Raw genomic sequence first — 26,360 nt, 5'->3', positions numbered from 1 at the left:
AATTGAAAAAAAAAAAGTTTTTTGCGGAAATGGAAATTCAAGTTACCATATCATTGTGGGGCACTGGTGGATTCAGAGAATCTACAAATTTGTATTGTAGCCTATACGGTTCCAGAGTTATGAGTAAAAATGCAAATTAGCTAATTATACCGCTACCGTGTGGCCCATTGTCACAAAATTTTATATGCTGCTTCAAGTTGACACCCTGCTTGTGTATAGTAATTTCCATAACCCTCGGCAATTCCCAATATGAGTTATAAGGTGCTAAAATTTGATTGGCTATTGGCAGCCATTTTTTGTTAATTTTTCTAATCGATTTTTACAAATATCTTAGCATTTGAACCAAAGAAGATGCATATTTAATTTGAACTTTGTCGCTCAAACGGCTGTAAAGTTATGACAGTTTTTTTGTTGTAGTGCCCCCTAGGGGTGGAATTATACAAAACTTTGCTAACATCTTCTAAACATCCTGTTGACTATGTGTACCGAGTTTGGTTGCATTTGGAGTGTGCGTTGAGTTGATATTGATCAATTACTCAAATCGCGTTAAACCGAAGGAATTGTATCGTTAATATCTTTGATTTGACATATCGAAATTCTTTTGATACATTTTTGTCAGGGGGGGGTCTGTAGATGATGTATACCAAATTGCGTGGTGATCGGACAAACAGTCTAGGAGGAGTTTGAAAAAGTAGGTTTTTCCAAAAATTCAAAATGGCGGAAAAAAATTATTGACGGAAATTAAATCCGAGATATACATTTTGTAGGGCTTGACTCAACTCAAGAAATCAGAGGAAACATTTTTTGATTCTAGCCCTTACAGTTGCAGAGATATGAGTCAAAATGTAAAAGTGTTTATTATAGCGCCACCTATGTTCAGATGGGTGTGCGTTTGTGCGCCTGAGTAGTGGGGGGGATTTGAGATCATCCTGCCAAGTTTGGTGTCTCCACGACTTACAGTCTCTGACGCCCAGACACATTTAGGGCAGAAAAAAAGAAAGAATGAAAATCAGTACAATAACAATAGACTACGCAACTTCGGTGCTTGGCCCTTAAATATCTGTACAACAAGTTATCTTTGCTGATTATCTCTAATAAGCAATTTATCTCTAATGTGAATGCTTTGAACATGTTTGGCATCCTTCTGCACCTAAATCAGACTTCTTAATGCAACCCAGACTCTGCAGAGGATGCTTTGAATTTGCTGGCATTTTAAGTAACAATATTCCCTGAATGTCACTACCTCAGGGCCTGCGGAAGGAGGGGTGGCGAGAAAAAAAAAACAGTGAAAGTGATAAGAAAAATTGTGGTCGTCTAGTCTCTCTCTCCTCAACTACCCATGTCCCAAATGCTTCACCTTCAAAAATTATCTGCCCTTTTCTCTGACACACAAACACAGTCTGTCCCTCGCACCCTGTCTCCCCTCTCTCGATATATGACACAAGCTCACGCAAACTCTCCTCGAACCCTGTCTGCCCCTGTTCCTGTCATATGTGTGATGGGTGACATGCCTGACCACTGAACCCCCAATAGCACACTAGAAAATCAATGTCCTCCATGTTGGCGTGTGTCCAAAGGGCCCATACAGAGCGCACCACTGCCAGCGTGCTGAGATGAGGCTTTCAAATGTCATTGGTTGAAATGCGATTTAGCTGAGAAATATACACAGATATACACACACCCATCAGCAGTATTGTTGTCTGTTTGTATTGCTTCATTTAATTGAGTAATTAGCCATCAATTCAGGGCGCAGTGAGAAACTATTTTTGTCAAAGAGACAGAGGCAACAGATTTTAAGAAGTACAAATATTTGTTTTCATATTCATGTGCTTTAAAGAGTAGCGTGTGCTAAATTTTTTAGGAGATTTTTTTCAATTTGCTTTTCGTATTTTGATTGACTTCATTGTCCATGGTATGATAAAGCCAAGAAAGAAAGCCAATTAAAGTTTTTGTCCTAACCAGGCGCGACTGCTACAAGCGATAGGACATTTTCTTGGTCATTAGTGTCTATTTCTGTGGCATCTGTTAAATCTCATTTGTCCAAAATCCCACTCCTCCTAACTTTAATGCTGCCTTCATGTGCTATCGGAATTATCATAGTAAGTCCTATGTTGTGTTCAAGTGCTTCGTTGTCGGAAAGAACAGGAAACATAATTGATGCCAGGTTCATTCTTGAATAGTTCTTGGGGAACTTTTATTTTGACAATAAATATATTTATTTAGACAGGTTGCTGACTATAATGGAATTTCGGTCAAATACATGCTGTTCTCTAAGTGTAAACATGTACAATATGCATCAAATGATTGCTGATATACATAAATGTAAATGACCGAAACAGCAAGCGATAACAAATAACTGTATTTACTCGGAAACTCAAAATTATCTCTGAGTTTCCTAGTCATAATTACTACTTGAGGGGTTGTTCATGTTCTACTTCCAAATAGAAAACTCATATTTATGATAATTCCGATAGCACGTGAAGGCAGCATAAACATCAAATATGTTCTCCACAACCAGGAACACAACAACGTCTAGGGATCTTACTCGACAATGTGTTTTTACATTCAAAAACAGTTAGACAAACTTTAAAAGTTTGAGTGTTTTTAACTTGATACTCTTAAAAACACAACACTTGGAAAACGCAATGGCCAAAGACATCCGTCTGCATATATAAGGCTGTAGCAGTGATGCTTTAAAGGGGTCAAATATTTCAGAGAGGGTATTGCCATGCAAGCTAACCTCTAACACTTAAACTCAATGTACCCGCCGACAGGTCCAAAGTGGGGCGCTGCATTGCGAAAAACGTTTTCGTTTAAAACATTAAAGTCCCTGTATACATAAGTTAGGCATGAGGTATCATTTGAAAGCTTAGAATCTGAACTTTTCAGAGATAACCATCACTTCTGCATTTATGTTACATAAAGAAAAACACAATAAGGCCACAAAACATTCGCGTTGGAAATTAGCGCCCCCTAAAGGTAATGGGGTAGAATTATTTATATGAAAATAAAATTATTTCACAAGGCACCTAAATGGACGTCATATTTCAAATGAAAGGTCTTATTCTCAGAAATTTGGCTGTACAGTTATTTGTTGCCCTAATACCACAGTTTGAAAGATTTTCAAAAGATCACAAAGTGAAATATGATTTCTGTAAGTCATACAGATGTCTATGTTATGCTCTAAAAACTGCTGCTGGAAGTCCCAAATAGCTAAAAACTTTATATATGCTTTGCTATTAGACAGTTATCTAAAAAAAAAAAAAAATTAGCCATTTTTAACTTGTCTGTGAGGCTTGGCTGAATAATTCAATGTTATATCTTAGATGTCCAGAAAAAAATATGCCATCCAGCAGTAAAAGCATGCTAAACAAATCATCAGAAAAATATCTTTTTGACAATTGATGATAAAACATTATATATCATTTTAAAGGGGTCTCAGCTTTCTAATGATACCTAGATTGAGCTTCTAGTCCACTCAGAGGCCGAGATATTCAATGAAACAACGAGGGTGGTGCTTGAACTGAAAATTAGACTGAATGTCTATGGACGAGCACATTTATGAGGGCGAAAATGCGGCACCAACATTCCAGATCTGTATATTGTGATGAAATGTGATAGAGATTTTTTTCTAGTGCTTGCTGCCATCTAGTGGAATGAAATAAGACTTTTCAAAGTGAGGTAGAGTGAACAGAAACAGAAATGCATGTTTACAATTGCACACACACACACACACACACACACACACACACATATATATATATATATATATATATTAGTCCACAGTATGTGTGCATGGTGAGCTTTTAAATTTGAGTGTGAGAAATTGCGGGCAGCAGCCCAAAAATGCACCAGAGTATAAGAGGCTAAAGCACAGGGCGCAAATGAAAGTACTACTGCTAAAATATAAAAAAAAAATAATAATAATTGACAAAGAATTGACATGCAATCACAGGTGTGCATATATCAACTAGTTAACAATGATTCTTCAGCAAGAAACTACATAGCCTATGAATTTGTGAAAGAGAACAACTTAGAATTGCAGAAATTTGTTTTGAAAGGTCTACGGTCAAAATAGTAGCGTGTCAAGTGAAATGAGTTTTTCAAATGATTCATTTGGAGGCACTGCAATGACGTGATCAAGATCTATATTTTCAAACTGTAGCATCTGTGTCAATGCCATGCATTCTGACGTGTTTAGATACTCCACAGAACTAAATGCTGAGTGATGTTTCAGTTAATATCAATTCAGCTATGCTCTGTTTACCTGACTCTCCTGAAACCTTCAAGTTCAGTGCTGACATTAAAATGCTTTCAATGCTAAGAAAACGGCAGACGCTCCTTTCATAAAATGACAAGCAAACAGTATTGCCTAGCAACAGAAGCTGCACCGAACCGCCGTCATGTTTGGAGCCAGAGATTCAAGCGAGACATTTATAGCCAGAGGCCAGTTTGTCTGAGATGATAGGTTACTGTTTTTATAATATGTTAAAAGGTTTAGGTCATGTTATGGGAAACATTTGAGATAATAAAAACTTGACATAATATCTTGCGTTATTGCTCCTTCTCAAATAAGTGTGGAGAAAAATGTCTAAGCTGAAATAAGGAATGGAACCTGCTATCTAGAGGTCTTATTCATACACTTTTTCATGGCATTTTATTTCCCCAAAGTCCAGTTATAATGTTAGCGAATTTTTCTTGCACCAAAGACAGTCGTAATTTATTTATTAGAATTTTTTTCATGACCATTTTCCACCCTCAGTATGACACATGGACGGTTTCTGCTACAGGACCTTTAAGACTTCTAAATGTAAATGAGCTCTGTTTTGATTGGCTAACCTCCGTGTACCTGGCGTAGTTTACACTGTCGTTTATTGAAGTGGGCCAAGTTTCTCAGTGCTCAATTGGGCATTTGATATATAAATATAGGATATATCACATATACATCCTATATATACATCCATATATATATATATATATATATATATATATATATATATATATATATATATATATATATATCACATGTTAATGTGCTCATAGTTTTGACATCAAAACGAGCCATAAACTAAAGCCATTTTTTGTCGTCTGAGAGACAGTTTGCAGATCGTATAGTATTTCTTTCTTCATGTGGCAAAATCATCAATCTTAGCTTGCATCATATAACATACATATCGACAGCTGATTAACTGTCATCATGATGAATTGTAGCCTCCAACAAATTTCTGGTAGTGTCTGAAATTTGCAGAAGTAAGAAAAGAAACCATCAGAAAGACATAAATCCAAGTCTGATGGCTAACTCTCTCTGTCTCTCTCTTTTACTGTGAAGAGCCAGTTTTGCTCCACATAAAGTGCTCTAACAAGCAATCCAGGCCAGGTCTGTTTCTTCAGCTCCAGAGAGCTCCAGTCTAGCCTGTGTAATCAATCACAGTGTAACCATCTAGACCTGCTGAAGCAAATGATATGCAGTAGCCATCTCAGTACCCAGTTAACGGTCCAGAAAGGAGCTACTCTAAAGAAAAATCCCATCGCAATGCTCTCCATGTTGCACTAATGAGGTAGTTTAGATTGAATCATTATCTTGCATCTAATTGCTTTTGTTTTTTAAAAGGATTGGACAATGGGTCAAAAACAAGAATTGGACCCACTACTAGATAAAAATGATAATCTGGTATCAACTAACAATAACATTTTCGTTGTATCTGTTGTAGTATTACGAGTATCATAAATTATCGCAAATGTGGAAAAAAGCTCGAACATTACTATTTTAGGACAGCAATGAATAGACATTATTCATGAAATATGAGCATAACTAATTAGTGTAAATTGAACAAAATAATGTTTTTACAAACGAACTGCTGCTTTCATGCAACAATTTTTGAAAGAATGATTTTACAATTTATGTAAGAATGGTTTTAAGAATTAACTGACCCTTTGCTAAGCCCCGCCTTAAAAGCATTTCTGACCAATCAGTAATGTGTGTTTGAGTAGTTTTAAGCGGGATTTTGTCAAAATTATCAAAAAAAATAAAATAAAAAAAATAAAAAAAATAAAAAAAATATATATATATAAACTTATAACATTAATTCTATAACTTAACATTGTTTCATTTAGGTATTGATTCAGGTCTTAGTAAAGGTGATAGTAAATAAAGAGTTCACATCATCAAAATGAGACGTTATATGCCGTTCTTTTCACTTACACTAATGCTATGAGGTTTGTAATCGCTATCAAATTACGCTTTTCTCTTTTTAATTTGCCTCAATTCTGATTCACAGTCTGCACAGTTTTCAATCAAATTACTGTGTAATTTAACAATTTATTTTACAAAAAAACTTCACACGTAATAATATTATCCATTCTGTTTATGAGAATATTTAGCCAAAAACCGTAGCAAAAATCATGGCAATCTCCCATTTATTCCTATGGGGAGTTCTACAGAGCTTGTCAGAGCGAGCGACCTTAACCAAGGGGGGGCGGAGCTTAGCGAAGGGTACATTTTTGCATTCATTCGACACTTTACATCAGAATGGTGTTTACGAACAATTTATGTAAGAATGGTTTTACGATAACAGTTTACATAAGAATGGTTTGCACAGTTTTTCAAGTGAATTGTCACATTCATGTGTCAGTTTACATTAGCACAGTTTTTCCGAACTACTAACGGAAGAATGTTTTTTACGAATGAATTGTTGCATTCATGCGACAATTTACTTAATGGTTTGCAAACGATTTATTTAAGAATAAAGTTTTACAAATTGTCACCCTCATGCATCAATTAACATGAGTCTGGTTTTACAAACTGATTACGGAAGAATGTTTTTATCAAATGATTTGTTGCATTCATGCGATAATGTACGTTAGAATGTTTTTACAGTTTATCTAAGAATGGTTTTACGGAATAATTTTTGCATTCATGCAACAATTTTCGTAATGATTTTACTATTTACCTAAGAATTGTTTTACAAGCAATTGTTGCATTTATGCAACATTTAACATAAGAATGATTGTAATAATTACATAAGAATGGTTTTAAGAACTAATTGTTGCATTCAAGCGACAATTTACATAAGAATGGTTTGCAAACTATTTATTGAAGAACAGTTTAACGAACTCATGAGATTTTTTTTTTTTTTTTTTTGGCAACTATTTACATTTGTTCAGCTTGCGTTTCATGAATGAGGCCCAATGAGTGCACTTTATTCAATCTTTTTTTAGAAAAGTTTATTTAGTGTAAAAACTGTAAAGATTTTAAATCCATTCGTACATTTTCGAAAAGGCATTTGTTCTAAACTGAAACACGTGCTAATTTTATGCTGTCATGATGTTATGTATTTCTTGCCTCTCTATTTTCAAGAAGGGCAAAACCATTTGAAGAAATTTTCGGGGCAATAACAACTAAACCTAAATCTTTTTCCATAGACATGCTTGGAGTTGGAGCGCTATCTTCAGACAGAACCCAAGAGACTCTCTGATCTCTTTGACGAAGACCTAGATGGCTTTCTCACCCCCTCCTTCTTGAAGGAAGATGGTGATGAAGATCTATTAGACCCCCTCCTTCCCAGCCTTAACAACCCCCCCAGCCCTCCTCCTCCTCACCTCACCCCACGCAAGGAACCCCTTTCCTCCTCTTCCTCCACTTTGACTTCTCCAGACATTACCTTAGGGGTCAACGCCGCCCAGCTGAATGCTGTCACCTCGCTAACACCGCCCTCATCCCCGGAACTGGGCCGTCACCTCATCAAACCCACCCACACACTCAGTGCCTCGCCCGACGGGACCCTCACGCTAAAGTTAGTGGCCCGAAAGGTGGGTTTGAGTACCGCCAAGTTTGTGGCAGCCCAACCTGTTCCACTCTCTCCACAAAATGGGAGCAGTGGCGCACAGAGTGACGGGGAACAGGGTGGCACCGTGGGAAATAGCGAGATGGCAGAGAACAAGAAGAGGGTCCATCGTTGCCAGTTTAATGGGTGTCGGAAGGTCTACACCAAGAGCTCACACTTGAAGGCACATCAGAGGACACATACAGGTAAGCACTTACAATGGGCGATATATAAAATATTAACAATATAGCCTATTCACAATGATGTTGTTGACAATATAAATTTAAGGTGAAGCGTGTAACTTCTGCACCACCAAACCGTATTGGAAAAATAATTGCCATTTTCTAACAAATTTCTTTAACCCTCCCTCATCAAACAGACAAACAGATAATCCCGCCCTAAACTCGCATCAATGGTCAAGCCAATGTTGCTGAATTGGACTGGGGTGTGTTTCCCAAAAGCATTGTTAGCCAAATATGGTCACAAGTTCCATCGTTACCAACATAGTTCAACGATTCGGTGTTTCCCGAAACCGTAGTTCCAACGAACATTCGCAAACAGCATCGCAAAGTTGTGTGGTTGGAACTACAGTTAGAACCATAGTTTCTGGTTAGTTTGTTGTGTGGACATCATTTGACTTCACCGAGGCTTCTATATCTTTCATTCCATATATATTTTAATTCTGTCAAGACTTTGACCACGTTTACATGCATTTAAGAAAACGACTTATTCCGGGGTTTTGCAGGAAGCGGCGTTCTGAAACGTCACGTAAACGCGAGTGCAGCCTTTTGAGGGTTTAAAGGCTGTTAAGATAAAGCGCTTTATCACACACAGTTTCTTTCAGAGAACACGGCTTTTTTGTCTTTATGTTAATGTATAAGTGCCGTTAATATGTTTTTGGAGAGGGTGCATATGCATATGCTCAAGTGCGTCAGGGGAACACCGAAGTCTAATATAGAGGGAATCTATTGCAGTGCATCTGTCGCATTAAAAAGTGCATGCAGTTTTTGTGTCTTCAGAAGCTTTCTCGCATTAAATGGCTTTCTGGTGTATGTGTAAATGAGCTATTATAATTTAACATTTGCCGAAGTTATTACTCCACCCCCTTAGTGACGTCATTAACGACAGTTCAACCAATGTGGGTCGAAAGATGGATGTGTGACATAGTTACTACGGTTTCGGGAAACAGTCGTGACTTATGTCATTGTGCGTTACGTCATTGTATGGAAAACGCACCCCTTGTGGGGATGCTCAAACAAATGGAGAAATGTTTTGAAAACACCACAGAACCACAGTGTTTACCCTTTTTGTTGGAATTAATCACTAATGGCTTGTCTTTGCATATTAAATTATCAGAGAAATTATTTTTACCTAAAAAAAACTACACACTTTGAGAATATCGCAATCATTTTAATATGCTTTTTATTTTCCCATTAATTGCCCTAAAGACCAAGTCATTTTTAAAAATGCTTACTGTGTTACTGTAGGCCAGCTCTACTCAACACGCGGCCCTCGAGCGATCTTTTGCGTCCCGCGTTATGATATCATAATCAGAAATATATTTATCAGCATGATAAATCAAATCTGCATGAATTGTGAGGATTTTTCCTCATTTTCATGAGGATCTATGCTAGTTCTCTACATTGCTGAAACATGTTAGAGAGGGAATTCAACTGCAAGTAAAACAAATAAAGAAAAAAGAAAAAACAATTAATATCTGAGCATGGCTGATGTTATGAGAGTACATGTGCTCTCACGCGGTCTGTCAATCAATCATGCACACTCGCAGTCTCACTTGAGTTACTCAAAACTGCACGAATCTGTCCATCTCTTAAATAGCTCATCGGAGATATGTAGTCATCATGACAACAGTATTTACAGGAAAAAATAACAGTTAATGCAAATGCTTTTTAGTGATCTACTTCAGCACAAAACGCTAAGGGGGGTGAACAAATCTTTATGACTTGTCACTGAAGGATTTTGGGTGCTAATTGCTAATTGCTAATTGCTAATTTTTGAACACAAGGGATGAGCCAAAATTATTTTCTGTGGTGATCAACATTGTGCTACTAATACTGTCGATTGAGCAGAACTTGTAATATACCTGGAAAATTCCTTTAATTGCAGTTTATTTGCATTTCCTGCTGCGTTTTGCTGTTTAAATAAACACTTTACCTGCTCTTGTAGCAAAGACATGGAATATGTTTAGAAATACTTAGTTAAACCCCATTCATCATTATTTGTCTAAATCAACTTTACACGATAAACGACAAGCTGATGTAATTAATGATACTTAGCCGTCGCCATGGCAGCATGCCTGTCCAACCCCCCAGCTACAAACATTTTCTCAAGGTTGCGACAGTACTTCCTCAGCAAATTCGAATGGCTCAGGAAACGGCCATAATTCTCTGTCTCTTCGATCTCAATCCAAAAGCACTCAGACTGCTGTCCCAAAGCTGTCGGCCAAGTGAATAACTGCCACATGATGGATGGACTGGCTGGGATGAGACATATTTGCCTGTATATTTCCCTACATCTGCCTTCGGCCGGTTTACACACCAGAGCAGTTCCCCAACCCTCAAAACCCAAACATACAACATGCTAATAGTTCCCTCTGAAACTTTAGAAACTATTTTAGTCGTTTATATTATTTCATGAGGACTGAGAGTCCAGAATGAACAAGATAAGGCCACTGGCAAAGCATCGTTCTCATACAGGTAGAAAGCAAGTCTGGTTAATTGGTCAAAAACCTACTGTGAAAATGGCTGTTAGAAAACAAGAAATCAAGTAAAAATGTATTGAGGGTTATTCTTAAATACACTTGTTTTCAAAAAATACATTTTTGAAAACAAGCCTTCTATGGAAATTGGCCTATATATAAGCCAAGTTCACCCAAAAATAAATATTCAGTCATTATTTACTCTCAAGTAAATCCAAACGTATTTGCTGTTATTTATTTTTTCCTGTGGAACACGAAAGGAAAAATTTTGAAGAATCTTCACGCAGCTCTTTTCTAAACAACAACAGTTCATAGTGACTAGAGGTCGACCAATAGTAGATTTTGCCGATACCGATAACTAAGGTGCTGGGAAAGGCCGATAACCGATTAATCGGCCATAGTTTTTAAAATCGATTCATAGAACGTAAAAAAAAAAATCTCTTATTCTTTCTTTACTTTGGAGGGCATAGACAAAGAGTCCAAAATGAATAAAATCCCAGATGCAGTTTATTGTTCAATCAAAATCCCAATAATATCCAGAAAAATTAAGAATTGGTGCATAATGCGGAACTTTTAAATATAAACAAGGCCAAAACACACCGGGGACTCTTATTTTGTAATACGAAATGATGGAAAAACTATTGGAAACTATCGCCATAGAATTTTGCCGATAACCAATAGTTCCAAAAAGCAACTATTGGCACCAATTAATCTGTAAAACCAATATATCGGTCTACCCCTAATAGTGACCAAGTCTGTCAAGCTCCAAAAAGGAGTCCATGCTTTTCAAAGTCTACTAAATCAATGCAATACTTTGCTTCCAGCTTTATTTGAAGAATAGAGTGAAATTTAAGTCCAAAATGTAATATTTGATTTATTTAATCAAACAGCTTTTCAGTGTATAAAGGCTTACATTTCAGTCTGTTCCTCACATAAAGCTGGGGAACAAGACATGAAATATAAAACACAAGTCATATGGACTACTTTTTTGTCGTTTTTGGAGCTTGACCGACATGGTCACTATGAACTGTCCTTTAATGGAAAACAGCAGGGTAAAGATTCTTTCTATTTCTTCTTTTGTATTCCACAGAAGAAGAACAAACTTCATGCATGGTTTGGAATGACATGAGAGTGAGTAAATATAAACAGAATTTTCATTTTTGGGTGAAATATTCCTTTTTAAGGATAGTTCACCCAAAAATGAAAATTCTCTCATCATTTACTCACCCTCATGCCATCCCAGATGTGTATGACTTTCTTTCTTGTGCAGAACACAAACAAAGATTTTTTGAAGAATATCTCAGCTCTGTAGGTCCATACAATGTAAGTGAATGGGTACCAGAACTTTGAATCTTCAAAAAGCACATAAAGGCAGAATCAGAGTAATCCATACAACCCAAGTGGTTAAATCAATGTCTTCAGAAGCAGTATTATAGGTGTGGGTGAGAAACAGATCAATATTTATGTCTGTTTTCCTACAAATCTCCACCTTTGACCAGCCCCGACCAGTAGGTGGTGATATACACGAAGAATGCAAATCGGCAAAAAGAAAAGAAGAATGTAAAAGTGAAAGTGGAGATTTATGTAAAAAAAGGACTTAAATATTGATCTATTTCTCACCCACACCTATCATATTGCTTCTTAAGATGTAGATTTAACCACTGGAGTCTTATTGATTACTTTAATGCGGATTTTTGTATATTTACATTTATAAGTACATTTATTCATTTGGCAGATGCTTTTATCCAAAGCGACTTACAAAAGAAGAAAACATAAGCGAATTATCTTAAGGAGACAGTGGTACGAAAAGTGCCATATTACAAAGTTTCACTAGCATCAGAATAATAGCATTCAAAACAGACTAAAGTGCAACAAGAATTTTTTTTTATTTTTTTTTATTTAGTGACTGGTTAAGTGCTCATGGAAAAGATGTGTTTTTAGCCGTTTTTTGAAGACAGAAAGTGAGTCAGCTTCATTTAAAGTTCTGGTCACCATTCACTTGCATTGTTTGGACCTACAGAGCTAAAAATACACTTCTTAAAATCTTAGTTTGTGTTCAGCAGAAAAAAGAAAATCATACACATCTGGGATGGCATGAGTGTGAGTAATTGAGAGAATTTTCATTTTTGGGTGAACTATTCCTTTAATTTATTTTTAAAGAAAGTTTTGCTACTCAGCGTTGTTTAAAACAAGACAAAGATACTGATTATTTTATGTAAAAATCAGTGTTTAAACATGCCCTGTTGATTGCTTGCTGCACTAATACAAACTTTAAACTCATTATGCATTATTTATTAACCATAATCTTTCTGAGCATTTTCTGTGTTGCTTTTATCCGACATAAACAAAAAGCAGAGAAGGCTTGTTAAAATCTGAATTCAAAACGATGCGTCAATTCATTTGCAATTAGCAAAATCCTATTTCCAGGGCATTACTACCTCAATAAATTTCACGATTAAGATTTGTACAGGCAGCGTGAATGGAAATAACATTTCCCTCTGGAGCGTTTTATGAATGGCGTTTGGGATAGAGATAAGAGCGAGTTTTCAGGGGGAATCAGCGGAGCTATGGGAGGATAGAGTGGCGGCACTCGTTTCCACTTTGTCTCCAATTCGCAGCTCCATTATAACAAAGTCTGATTTGAAAAACTTGGAGAGCGGTGATAGGCAGAAAATGGCTTTTTGCTCGGTGCGGCTGAGCACTCCTGAGATAATAATGAGACTACTGTCTGCAGTTTAACTGAGAAAATGTAATTAACTGAGACTCAGGCACCTGTAAGGCTGCTCGGAGAGTGTGTGTGTGTGTTTGTTAGGGGAAAGGTTGTGTGATGGGGGTGGGGAGTTGCCAGGCAACTGGTGTGTCTCCGATTGGGACTCTTAAAATTGGGGATGATTGTATGGTCTTGGCGCTGGTTTCATCTTACACCAATAGTCTTGTCCGAGCACTCCCAATCCCATGAGTGCACACGCTCACACACACACATATATCCTCTTGTACATACATGTATCATGTAACATCCCCGTTGCCAGGCAACTGTATCCTCCCCTGCCAGTAAGCGCCGTAATTGGCTGGTGGCACAGAGGGACAGACAATGCCAGCTTCACTGTTTGCCTCCTACGTTAGGCTCCTGCCCGGTTGCTAGGTAACAAAATCGAGCATCCATGCCTCCCTGACTTATAACTGGCTGGTGCTGCGGTCGTAGTGAGCACAGGTCTAAACCTGTCCGGCTTAATGTGGCTAGTGTGTGAATGTGTGCGAAAATAATGCAATTTAGCACTCAAATTCTGATCTAAATTTAGAAGTGATTTATAATTTATCAAGAAAGTGTGGCCATCATGCATAGATGCTAAACACTTTAAAGGAATGTTCCAGGTTCAAAAGATAACGCAGTCAATAGCATTTGCAGCATAATGTTTATTACCACAAAAGATCATTTAGACGTCGTCTACTTATTTTTTTTTTTTAGAGCTGTCAGAATTAACGTGTTAACGCATGCAATTAATTAAAAAAGTTTTAAACGTGTTAATTTTTCTTAATCACGATTAACGCATTTACCGTTAATACAGCATAAACACGGGTGTGAAGGGCATCCACCTGGAGTCGTTACACTAACGCACATGCCACAAACAGAAACACAACAGTGCCAGAGCCCTTCTACCAGCCTACAAGCTTAGCATAAAATAGCATAACGCGGCGGTACTGTCATAACATGCTCGTTGACCATTATGCTCTCTCATATGATAGGAGGTTTTTATCTTGTTAAATAAAATTATCTCACAGCGCTTACCCTGTCAGTGATAAAATGATGGGGAATGGTGCTCTTAGCGCAGAATGAGACATTTTTGTCTGCAAACGCTTTTCATATGGAGTTCAAAGCGGCGCTTGATACTGGCGTTGATGCTCTGACACGAATCGTGAATGCGGCTTCTTGATTTCAGTAACAAAGCGGATAGCAACAGTCTACCGGCTGATTAATATTGTGGATGATGAGATTTTAAGAGATTTAGGGGCCGTTTAACTAAAAACGGAAAACTTTTTATGCGTTTTGGCTGTTCGTTTACACGACAGTGGCATTTTGGGGCCTGAAAACGCAAACTTTTGAAAACAGGTTTCAAAGTGCAAGTTTTTGAAAACGATGCTGTTATCATCTCCATGTAAACATGCAAAAACGCGAATTTGTGAAAACGATGACGTCATGCGCACGCGTATTTTGTGTTCAGTCTATAGGCATGCGCACGAGTACTTCAAAACAACACGCGAGACATTCAAAACTACAATGGCGGACTACAGGACTGTGTTTGTACTGCTCAAGATTTTGAATTTATTAACACTTCTCCAGCAAAGTGTAGATTTACTGCATCACTACTACGACCAGCGATCGCCATCTTCATTGTTTGTATTCACCGCTCTGTGGAAGAATGCTTATGTGCGCAAGCGCGTAGTGTTTCTTTACAAAGTGACATCGCCAACTACTGGCCTGGCATGCATAATACAGCGTTTTTAGTCGTTTTCCGCAGATCCGTGTGAACGGGGATCGTTTTGACAATGTTGTCGTCTGTACGTGAAACCTTTCAAAAATGCAAAGGGAAAACGTTTCCGTTTTTAGTACATCGTTGTCGTGTAAACGTACCTTTATTGCGCATTGCAATACATATGCAACCTATGTGGGGACTAGTTCTTTTAATTAGTCAAACTCCCACTTAGACTTTGGGAAATGTTTAATTTTACTTGAATATTTAACCCAGATTTTTACATTTTTTTTTTTTTAAAGAAAAGTCTAAATGAATTTTTGTGGTAATCAACATTATGCCACAAATGCTGTCAATATATTCTTTTTAGAAAGAATATAGGGACATTTCCATTTCTTTGTTTGCTTTGTTTTAGGAAGACTACTAGTTATAATGTTAGAACTTGTGATTGTATGACAGTCTGACTTATTTTATTGTCAATATATTTGAATGAAAGCATAACCTTGTTTCGGAAGATTTGTGGATATGGCAAACAGTGAAGACAGGGCCAGCTGGTTGACAGTAAATATGAAGTTCCTCCCCCTTACACATTATTACTACTCCAATTATCACCTCTGCCACAGATCCAAATAAACTCTGCCTGCCCCCCACTTATACATTACATCCAGCACTGCTAATGAACAAGCTACAAGACCCCTAACCCTCTCCCCCACTAAAAATACACGAACAAACCCCAGCGCTCCTGCAAGGCGGCTTGCAACCACACTGAAAAAATGCACCATCGAAAATGGGAACGCATTTTCTCCCATCTGTTAAACGTTGTGAGTATCTCATTGGAAACTCATGGAGTGCGAGTTCATTTGGTCCGACAGCTGTGCGCTCTAATGACAATAATGTATTTCATAAACTCCAATTGTGTCAACACTCCTCTGATAGGCTAATCAACTTAAAACAAATGAATTAGATGGCTGGCTGGACAGCGTCGTTGATTTCAGGGCCCCTTGGGGAAGAAAGTGTGTTTTAATAAGGGATGTGTGCTTGTTTGTGTGTCTGTATCAGGGGAGAAGCCGTACAAGTGCTCATGGGAAGGCTGCGAATGGCGGTTTGCGAGGAGCGACGAGTTGACAAGGCACTACCGCAAACACACCGGCGCCAAGCCTTTCAAGTGCAATCATTGTGACAGGTGAGACTCAAAACACTACATGATCACCTATGTGCTGCCTACTAATGCTAGTTGACATGACATGTCAAGTAGTGTGACATGCTATATTTTAAACATGCTATTACATTTTTTCATTTCTTGTATACTAATTATATGTGCCATTTTATGACATTATAAAAAACAGTGCTTTTGGAAAATATGTTTAAAATCATGTACACTCGCATGAGATTAAGTGTACAGTTATTTCGGTAGCAGGGCTCAACGCTAAGGATTTTTTCTACTGGCATGGTCGGGCCAGTGGTTCTCATTTTTACTGGCCCTGCCAAAATATTCACTGGCCATTTCGGGGCCATTAAAAGTGGCTGCTTTTACCATCATGGCTTTAAAAAATGTCAGAAGTTAAGTATTTTTATATATATTATGTTTTAAAGACAATTTCCCCCAAAATTGTATCACATTTATAATTTGCAAGATATGATTTATGCCTTATGTAACCCTTTATAGCACTTGACAGATATACACTCATAAATACATCTTATTGACCTCAGACGTCCTGCCATTTACATATGTGTTTTTAAGCAAAGAGTTCTGTGGAGCAAATGAAAATGATGGTTTTCAGTCAGCTGTTTAGTTATGCTGTCAACTTTTGGGCCATGTGTAGTATTTTCACAACCAATCTAAGATTTAGTGACCGAGTTAAAGGTATGATTGTTTGCTTAATGTTATAAACATAAGAATCCATGAGAGAGGAGATCTTGCTACTAAATCGGTTGTGACGTGTAATATACAGTAGGTAGATATTAGGCCTAATCTATGAATTAAGAATGTGGATATAAACATGAAATTAGACAATCCAAACAAGACCAACACTGACTGATACACAAAGAACAGAAATATAATACTTGCACAATCCAGAAATGAGAAATATAACAGGTGTGTTATGAGGATGATATTAAGTAGGCTAGACTGTTTTAAACGAACAGCTCTGAAAATAATTATAGCCATAGTGATTTTGCTTCTTTTCTTATCAAACATCATTAGCATATCAAATTAATGTTTACGTTTTGAAACATTGCCTAATTAAATGTTTACTTGCATTTTGGATACTGAGCAGCTCCTATTTCCAGCAACGTGGATAACAGGATAGCAGTTTACGTTTCATTCTGCGCTTCATCTCTAAAAGTGAATTAATGAGAGAAATGTGCTTTTTTTAACTGTGGGAACAAAACTAGCGCTGTGTCAATTTACGAATGTACATGTATGCTAAACAGAAGGATTTACAGTTCAATAGAATGACACTGTGGATTTATTGTGTTCCAATGTGTAGATTACTAATTTTCACCAACATGTAAAAACAAAACAATGTGGGAATTTCACACACTGTGAACATGGAGTGTGCTGGGATAAAAAAATGTTGAGCAAGACGTGCAGTCCCACACCAAAATTCATGAAGTGGTTTCTTTTTCCGTGCAGTTTTCAACACATTGGTAATTAAAGCTGCTAAGACACTTGGTAAAGACCGAGGACAGTTCTTGGAGAGCGTGCCCTGTGTCTGCATGCTCTTGTGCGCCCACGCGACTGTACCTTGGAGCATCCAGTTTATTATGCAATCGCACGTCTTTGCGAGCAAAATATAATTGCACTCGCTCGTCTCCGAGTGCTTAGAAGGCTTTTTTCGCTCCTTGTAATTTTTGTGCTCTCTCGCTTGTTGTCTGCTTGCACTAACGTTAATGCAGCACTGGCCCGACCAGGTAAGTGACAGTTCTAGCAACTGGCCCGAATGTCTTTCACACTGGCCCTGGGCCATCGGGCATTCCTTATTGTCAAGCCTTGTATAGTCTAATAAAAACCCTTTATTTTACACGGTGTAAGCTTTATCTCGTTTTTGACTTTCGCTCTTTCGATCTAACACTAATATGTTTTTTTGTTTGTTTGTTTGTTTTTTTAAATCCATTGATTTCACTACATTTGCACCTCTCATTCACACTAGAAAGCAGTTTTTTCTCCACTGAAAACAAGCATTTCGAAAACACTCTCCGATTTGAAAACGATGATGTTAGAAAATCGACAATTTCGTTTTCAAGCAGAAACGGATTAGCGCAGACATGGCCTAAATTAATCATGTCTGATACCGCTAATAGAAGGGCTGGGTAAAAATACAGATTTTCCAATGCATTGCGATCTTTGTTTGAACGATCTCGATATCGATTCTTAAATAGCAAGATCGATCTTTCACTTTATGTGGAAACACTCTATAATGCAATTAAATCACTCTCATGTGCAACCAAGTAGCTAAAAATTTCTTTGATTAGCCACAGGCTAGTAAATGTTCAATTTTCACTCACCAGTGATTGAGTAGTATAGTGGAGAAGAAGTTATTATCACAGAGGCACTTTCACTGCATGTTGAGAGTAAAAGTTTGGTTTAAATCGTTCCGTGTGTCCAAAGACGAGATCCACGGACCCATTTGTCATTGAATAATGTCTCTTTTAATACCCTTTCTGTTTGTTACAGTCATTTGTTGATTAAAAACAACAAAAAAGTAAACATTTATTTCTAATCACACATGGATGTGCTAAAGATGTACACATATGAATCGACATCCGAATCGAATTAAGAGTTTGTGAATCGGAATCGAATCGGGAAATTTTTATCAATACCAAGCCCTAGCTAATAGCGCATGTCCAAGATGGCATCGTAACTGAAAATTTTGAAAATATCTGAAAGTGTGACTGCGATATCAGCCATTGCAACATAAACATTTAATTACTCGGTGGAACTTTAATTAAGGTTATGTCCAAACTAATATGTTTCCGTTTGAAAATGCATTACTTTTTTGCGTTTAAGCCTCATCCACACTGGAACAGCATTTTCCTTCACCTAGACTTTTTTTTGGAAAACAATGACATTAGGAAACTGAAAGCGGAGTTTTTAAACAAAAACATTAGTGTAGATGTGGCCTAAGAGACAACATGGAATATTTGTACTATTTAAAATCACATTTGTCTAACTGCAGGACAATTTAATTTAACTGCAAAAGAAGCTTAAAGATGATTAAAAAATGTGAAAAAGAAATGGTGACCAGTCAACGGTTTTAACCGCGAAAAAAAAAACTAATGTTCATGGAGAGATAGAGATTTTTTTTATTAATGCAAACTAGAGCTGTCAGAATTAACGCATTAATGCATGCGTTTAATTGAAAAAGTTTAACCCGTTAATTTTTATTAATCACAATTAATGCATTTACCGTTAATATGGCATAAACACTGGTGTGAAGGGAGGAATATTTGTAATGTGTCCACCCAGAGTCATTACACTGAGACTTCTACCAAGTAGAGCCTACAAGCTTAGCATAAAATAGCATAACGCGGCAGTCCCATTGACATTCTATGGGCAGTACTGTTGTAATACTCTCCTATGATAGAGCCGCAGAGGTTGTTATCTCACTAAATGAAAAAATTTCTAACAGCATTTCCCTGTCAGTGATAAAATGATGGAGAAAGGAGCTCTTAGTGCTATTTAATGTACAAAACAAGTCCAGATGGGACTTGTAAGGTGCTTTTTATTAGCACAGAAGCAAGTCAAGTCTTAATTATCACCAAAACGCAGAATGAGACGTTTTTGTCTGGAAGAGCTTTTCATGGTGAGTTCAAAGATTGATGCCGGCATTGACGCTCTAACGCAAATCATGAACGCAGCTTCACGATTGCTGTAGGAAAGCAGATAGGCACAGCCTACCCGTAGATTAATACTGCAGAGGATGAGAGTCAATAATAATAATAATAATAATAATAAATATCATCTTCATTTAGTTTTTCTTGTAGGGATTTGGGAATTCTTGGGCAATAATTTTTCCAATCTGATCTAAAAATGAGTCTAAAAATGTGATGAATATTGTCAAATATTTTCATTTTCAAAATATATAAGACCGTCCACCTGTCACCTGTGCTTGGTGGGTGTAGCTGTATGATTAAAAAACATCTGCTATTCAAACAATGGTTTCTCTTTATAAGCCCAGGTCTCATAATTAAGCTTCCAAATTGAACATGATGAGTGACAGTTAATGTTGAACTCTTGACTTTTTGCAAATAAGGTTTTTGTCCACATAATATCAACATTTGGCATCCTTGCAGATGATCTTTGAAGAGATAATAATCATAATATATTTGTTATCAGCTTATAATGTTAGTCAATGCCAGCGTATGATAATACGTTTTCTTGCGCCAACAGTCATAATTTAGTTTCACATGAGCATTTTCCACCATCTCTCCACCATATATGACCTTAAAAATGTTTAACATCAAAAAGTTGTGGAAGTTTGGAACAAGTCATTCTTACAGTTTGAAATAGATGGTCTTTGTGGGCTAGTGAGCAAGTTTGAAGTGCTGAAAGTTACATCAAACTCTTTCAAAAGATTTTATTTCCCAGAAAAATTTGATTTCTCCTCATATGATGACCCTTTTTAAACACAAGAGTCTTACATGTTCCCCAAACTGGAAATTGCATTGTTTTTGGGGTGATGTTAGCCATTTTTCTAGCAGTAAAAATACTGCCTGAGAAACACTATTACTAAACTAAAGACAACTGTATTAATATAAGACACAAAAGCTATAATAAATGCAAATGAATGCAAATACAGAATGTTCCAATATACTTATTTAACAGCAATTTCTCACTGCTTACTGACTTGATATTAAACGAGGAAGGACTTTTATTACATAAAAGATTAAGTATACATTTTCATTTGGCTACAAAGCAAAGCAAGTTTCCAATAGATCTGCTTTCTTTTTGAACATTTTCAATTTTGGGCACAGCGCCTGCAAGACAGTTGCCTCCTGGTATTGACCAAGAGCCTCCACCTCTGAAGTGAATCTTAACTCGTCTTCGCTTTGATGTATAAATAGGTCCTTCATGCCTGTTAGACTTCTCACTTCAAGCTCAGCCCCGCCCACTCCTGTTATCCTGGCTGCTCGTACACCTTGGGGAATCTATTCTGCCATTGTCAAGGGAGGCCCAGATTACCATTACAATGATAGAGTTGACAGGAACATCGGAGAACAGCATGCAGAGGGGCTCCATGCCCTGTCTGAACAGTAAATACAGTAGAGCGAGACTGTAGACCTCAAGCCCTGGCCCTCAGGCCTCTACTTAATCTGTCCTGACCATGTCCGGACCCCCTGTCAGGACAGAGGGGTGGAGGACTGGAGAAGGGTGGTGGTATACCAGCTGGTATGATCCCTCCTGGCAGTGGCTTGATCTGCCATCTGTCCAACACTGCCAATAAACACACACCTTGATTTCCCAATTCATAACCCCTCCCAGACGTACGTACAATTCCAGGACAGGTGAGACATAGCATTTATCATATGTCTTAAGGCTAGGGTATACTTTGTTTTTCCGTGAGCCCATACAAATGTATTTAACGCATGCAAACTATGACTGCTATGATAAATAAACTGTATAAACTGTACAGTCGCATTCCTGAGAATGAGAGCTTTTATTTGATATATGACTTATCCATTTAGGTGGTATGTGAAGGACACTTATTTTCATATAAATATTTCTACCCCATTACCTCTAGGGGGCACTAATTTTCAACACGAATGTTTTGTGGCCTTATTTTGTTTTTTTAAGTAACATAACTGCAGAAATGATGGTTGTCTCTGAAACGTTCAGATTCCAAACTTTCAAACGATACCTCATACGCCTGACTTATGCATATGGAAACTTTAAAGTTTTAAGCGTATTTTTATATTTAACTTTTACATGATTTACTTTAAGGATTTAAAAACATATTATTGACATTAAAAAGAATATTTTAAATGTCAATAATATCAATAATATTTTGGTCAACTTTAGTCTTGGTTCATTTTGCATTTACTGTATACAGTTGTTGTTAGAACCCAGCCAACCTGAATGGCTATTATATTATATTATATTATATTATATTATATTATGCAATAGTAAAATATGTGTCTTATTTTAGCTTTTGCACATTATTTTAATGCTCACCCACAAGCCCTTATTTCATATTGAAGACAGACCTTTGAGATTCTGTGTTTCTTCATTCTATCATCTCCTTAAAACCCACGTGTATGAACCCACTACGACAAATAAGCGGTTAATCTTCACGTGCTCTTCAGAGTCCACGGTGTGGAGACAGTTGGTGTTTAATTGAATAAGACACTCATTGCATTGGGGGTGGTTGAGGAGTTTTCCCCAAAGTGCTTTGAGTTCCTAGAAAAGTGCTATATAAATGTAAGAAATTATTATTTATCATTATTATTTCCTTATTTGGATGGTAAAATGTGATTGATCGCGACAGGCCTAGTCAAGATGGTCGTCCAACAACCAACTCATTATGTTAGGTTTAAGGTTTGGGGTATGAAGGTAGGTTTTGTTGATTTAAAACTCGAAAGAGCATTAACCTCATCTGTTGAAGAGAAAATTGTACTCGCTTTTAGCGCCACTCAGTGGACATTTCACCTCAGGACAAACCTTATAGGATAATTTAGCAAAAATGTTGCCACAGTCACATAATAATCATGAGATCAGGCTGTTTTCGAAAGCATTCCGCCATTAAAATCATTCTAGGGGGAAAAAAAGTTTCCATTATTTAAGAATCTCCAGTAAATAGTATTGAGGTAACACCCATCCTAATGAAATCCTCTGTAATTTTTCATGTCACACAGATTGCTTTTGTATGTGATCAGTTTTTCTTTTTTCTGTCTTCTTCAGGTGTTTCTCACGATCAGACCATTTGGCACTGCACATGAAGAGGCACATCTGAGAAGAAAGAGGAGGAGAAGGAGGAAGAATGGCAAGGTGGAGGAAGAGACAGAGATGAGGTAGAAGGAGAGAAAGAGAGGGATTATGGGAAGGAGTTGGACACCACTCAGGCCATTCGCCCTGCCCACCAGAGAGAAGCCCCCATGAGGGACCGAAAGAGGGCCATAATCAGCACAGGCTGAGCTATGGTTAAAAACATTTGACTCTCGGGAATGGGCTAAGCCAACTACAAGGACATCTGTCTTATCAACTACAAGGACTAGATCAGAAATATGGATATAAGATGGTGATACAACAGCTTATGTCATTGAGTGATGATATGTTTCCGTGGTATTTCCATAATACCCCCCATATAACGTCTATGACACAATCCATTTAGTACAACTACTGCGTTCCTACGTCTCAAAGGTCCAAACATTATTGTCTGTTAGTTAAGAGTACTTCTATCAGGAAGACTCGCAGACTTGAGTGAAATTCAAGATGACATTTATTTGATGAATATAAAACAGAAATGTAATGTCTCTCTTTGGCGTAAGCCCCGTCTAGCAGTCTGAAGAAGTTGTACTCGGAACCGTCATATCCTGCCGGAGATAGGAGGCAGGGGCGAGGACCCTACCCCCGTGCAGGAATGGACTCGACTGGTGGTGGTGGGGTGGTAGAGGCTGCCGTGTTAGCACACTGAAACAGCAATGTGATAGATTGTGAGCAGACTTATAAAGCAATGGCTTATGTGTGATTGGCTAGGAGTTACCTAGCTAATGGTGCAATGATGTACAGCTGCTAGTCTTCCTGCTAGAACTACGCTGCGCTTACATATCTTAAGCCTACTGTCACAAACTGACAACAAAGTCATCATTATACTTGATTTGATTTACTGCATCGCATGGAACATATCCTGACTTCATCTCCATAGAACCTTTGGAGAGTTTCGTACCGAAAAGACATCAGTTCAAAGAGTAAGTGGATTTCGGATACACAATTTATTTGTTTTCCCATTTTGAGCAAAGATTATCTTTCCACTTTGATCCCGCCAAGCCACAGCCAAGATCTAAAGTGGGACGTCTATTCTGAGACACCTGGATTTAAAAGGTGAGAGGCGACCAAGTGGAATCGCCCATGTCTTTTTCTCTGCTCAAATGTGAATCTGATTGGACACAATGGAGCAAACGTGCTTAACTTCTTCATAGATGGACAAATCTCTATTTCTCGTCCCTCCCTGGCAACCAACAGCTGTGCAGCGACACTTTGAGACTTTTTATAAAGGAAAAAAAAAGGATGAGATCTTTGAATGGAGACTATGTTCTATAATTCATAATTTGCTTTTATCCTGTGGATGTGTACAAAATAGAAGAAGTAAAAGAAATGGACCAAAAATCTGCCATGTGCACAAGCAAAGAATACTGGATTTTACACTGGCACAGACAGCAAATGAGGTGGACTTAATTTCTAAATAAACACAAACTTTTAGTGGCGAAAGGAAATGCAGAGCAATTTTGTAGTTGTTGCACATGTTTTGAGCATTCCTCAACATTATTTATGACCCATGTACCATTATCCCTTAAACTCTGGATTTCTTTCGGATTTCTAGGACTGAAATGAGCATGAAATATGAAAAGCATCATGGTTTGTCTACAGATTTCACAGCAGAATATCAATGACTTCCAGTTCAAACAAGGGGGCAGAGATATGCGATCACAAAGTTTAGATATTGTAAATGTATCAAAATATTTACTGAAAAACCATCTGTACAAAATTTCCCATGTTATTTTGATTTGGATGAAACCATTAGGAAAAGTGTCCGTTGTGTGTTCCAAGAGTGAATATAGTTGTGCTGGTCCAACAGGTGAAATTTCACGTTTACGATACATCTACAGTACGCTTTTTTGAGTTTGTGAAGGGGGGGGGTGGGGGTGGGGGAATTAGGTGTTCCCACTTTTTTTTTTTTGCATTTCTATCTGCCTTGTGTTACTGGTTAAAACGGCTGTACAGTGTGATAAATGTATAGTAAAAGTGAAGTTTAAAAACAACGTACAATCAAGCGTGGGATCTAGCACCTTTAATGGAAAGTGTTACTGAATGTAAGGTTGTTTGATTGTAGACGGCCCTGCAGATATGCAATCATCCTGACCACTCAACGGCCTGATCTGCTCAAGATAGATCCCACTTTGTGGCTCATTCAGAATGATCTACACAAAAAAAATAAAAAAAAAAATAATATATATATATATATATATATATATTAAAAGGATAGTTCACCCCAAAAATGAAAATTTTGTTATCATTTATTCATCCTAATGTCATTCTAAACCTGTATGACTCTCTTTCTTAGAACACAAATTTTGATTTGATTCAAATGTGCTCAAGTGTCCTGAAAAGAATGTTTCAATGCAAAAAAATATAATGGTCATAAATGTAGGCTTCATTTGCCTTGTACAAAATATAATTTCATATAATTCTGTATTGATTTGGGATTAAATATGACCTGGACATTTTCCTGACAGGTTTCTTGAGAATCTGTAAATAAATAAAAGTGAATGGGTGAGGACGATGTCAAACTCCAAAAATGACAAATAAAGCACCATAAATGTAGTCCCTACGACTTGTGTTCTATATTCCAAGTCTTTTGAAGACATACAATAGGTTTGTGCGATTAACAGACTGAAAAATCTTGATTCTCATTAACGTCTGCATATATTCAAATATGGTGCGCACAGAAGAAATTCTTACGAGTTTGAAATGCAATTGAGGGTGAGTATATGCTGGGAGTTGTATTTTTAGGTGAACTATTTCTTTAAGATCCAAGAAAGAAGCATTTTCTTGGGTGTTGTGGTGTTATCTAATTGGTAGGTTTGTGGAAAGACTATGGGGTCGAGCTGCGTACGATTGAACCTAGAGGCACAGGTTTACAAAGGTATAAAATGAGCACAACAAACCCAGATTTTATCTATTAATTTTAATTATTGCATACTACCCATGCCATGTTGTATATAACCATCAAGGCTGATGCTCGTATTTATGTTTAAAGACTTTAAAGTTTTATTTTACACAGTTGAAAAATGTACATATTGCATTGAATTGAAGAATGGTTGGCTTCATAAATTATTACATATCCTGAGAATTTTTAGCATATCTATAGATAAAATAACACCATTTGGCTCATTTCACCCAAAAATGGGCGATTGACAAGTATATTCATGTCTTTGTCCAAGCTGTCTAGTCACCTGTCAGTATCATGTCTGTCTCACTTGTCTAAAACAGACCAATGTTGGATGGACAGAAATGTTGGATGGGTAATGAGAAAGGAATTGGGCTCTCCCAGCAGCGGCTGGCCCTGGTCACCCCCTCAATGGGGTGGAACAGAGTGGGACCATAGTGGGGTCGCACGGCACACTTGTGCT

The 26,360-nt window shown here is 37.4% G+C and overlaps 1 protein-coding gene across 1 annotated transcript in view; it reads left to right on the top strand.

Annotated features, from left to right (window-relative positions):
• The window catches only part of LOC127444388 (Krueppel-like factor 7), a 73,390-nt gene extending 47,839 nt beyond the window's left edge, over positions 1 to 25,551 (top strand). Inside the window, exons 2-4 of the mRNA XM_051703723.1 lie at positions 7,423 to 8,029; positions 16,071 to 16,194; positions 22,912 to 25,551. Coding sequence (XP_051559683.1) covers positions 7,423 to 8,029; positions 16,071 to 16,194; positions 22,912 to 22,963 — 783 coding nt within the window. The 3' untranslated portion in view covers positions 22,964 to 25,551. The remainder of the gene's footprint in view (positions 1 to 7,422; positions 8,030 to 16,070; positions 16,195 to 22,911) is intronic.
• The last annotated feature ends 809 nt before the right edge of the window (positions 25,552 to 26,360 follow it).

This window comes from Myxocyprinus asiaticus, chromosome 7 (genome assembly GCF_019703515.2).
Source record: "Myxocyprinus asiaticus isolate MX2 ecotype Aquarium Trade chromosome 7, UBuf_Myxa_2, whole genome shotgun sequence".
In the NCBI taxonomy this organism is placed as follows: domain Eukaryota; kingdom Metazoa; phylum Chordata; class Actinopteri; order Cypriniformes; family Catostomidae; genus Myxocyprinus; species Myxocyprinus asiaticus.
Note: the sequence above shows the minus strand (reverse complement) of the source record. Positions and strands in the feature narration are given on the sequence as shown.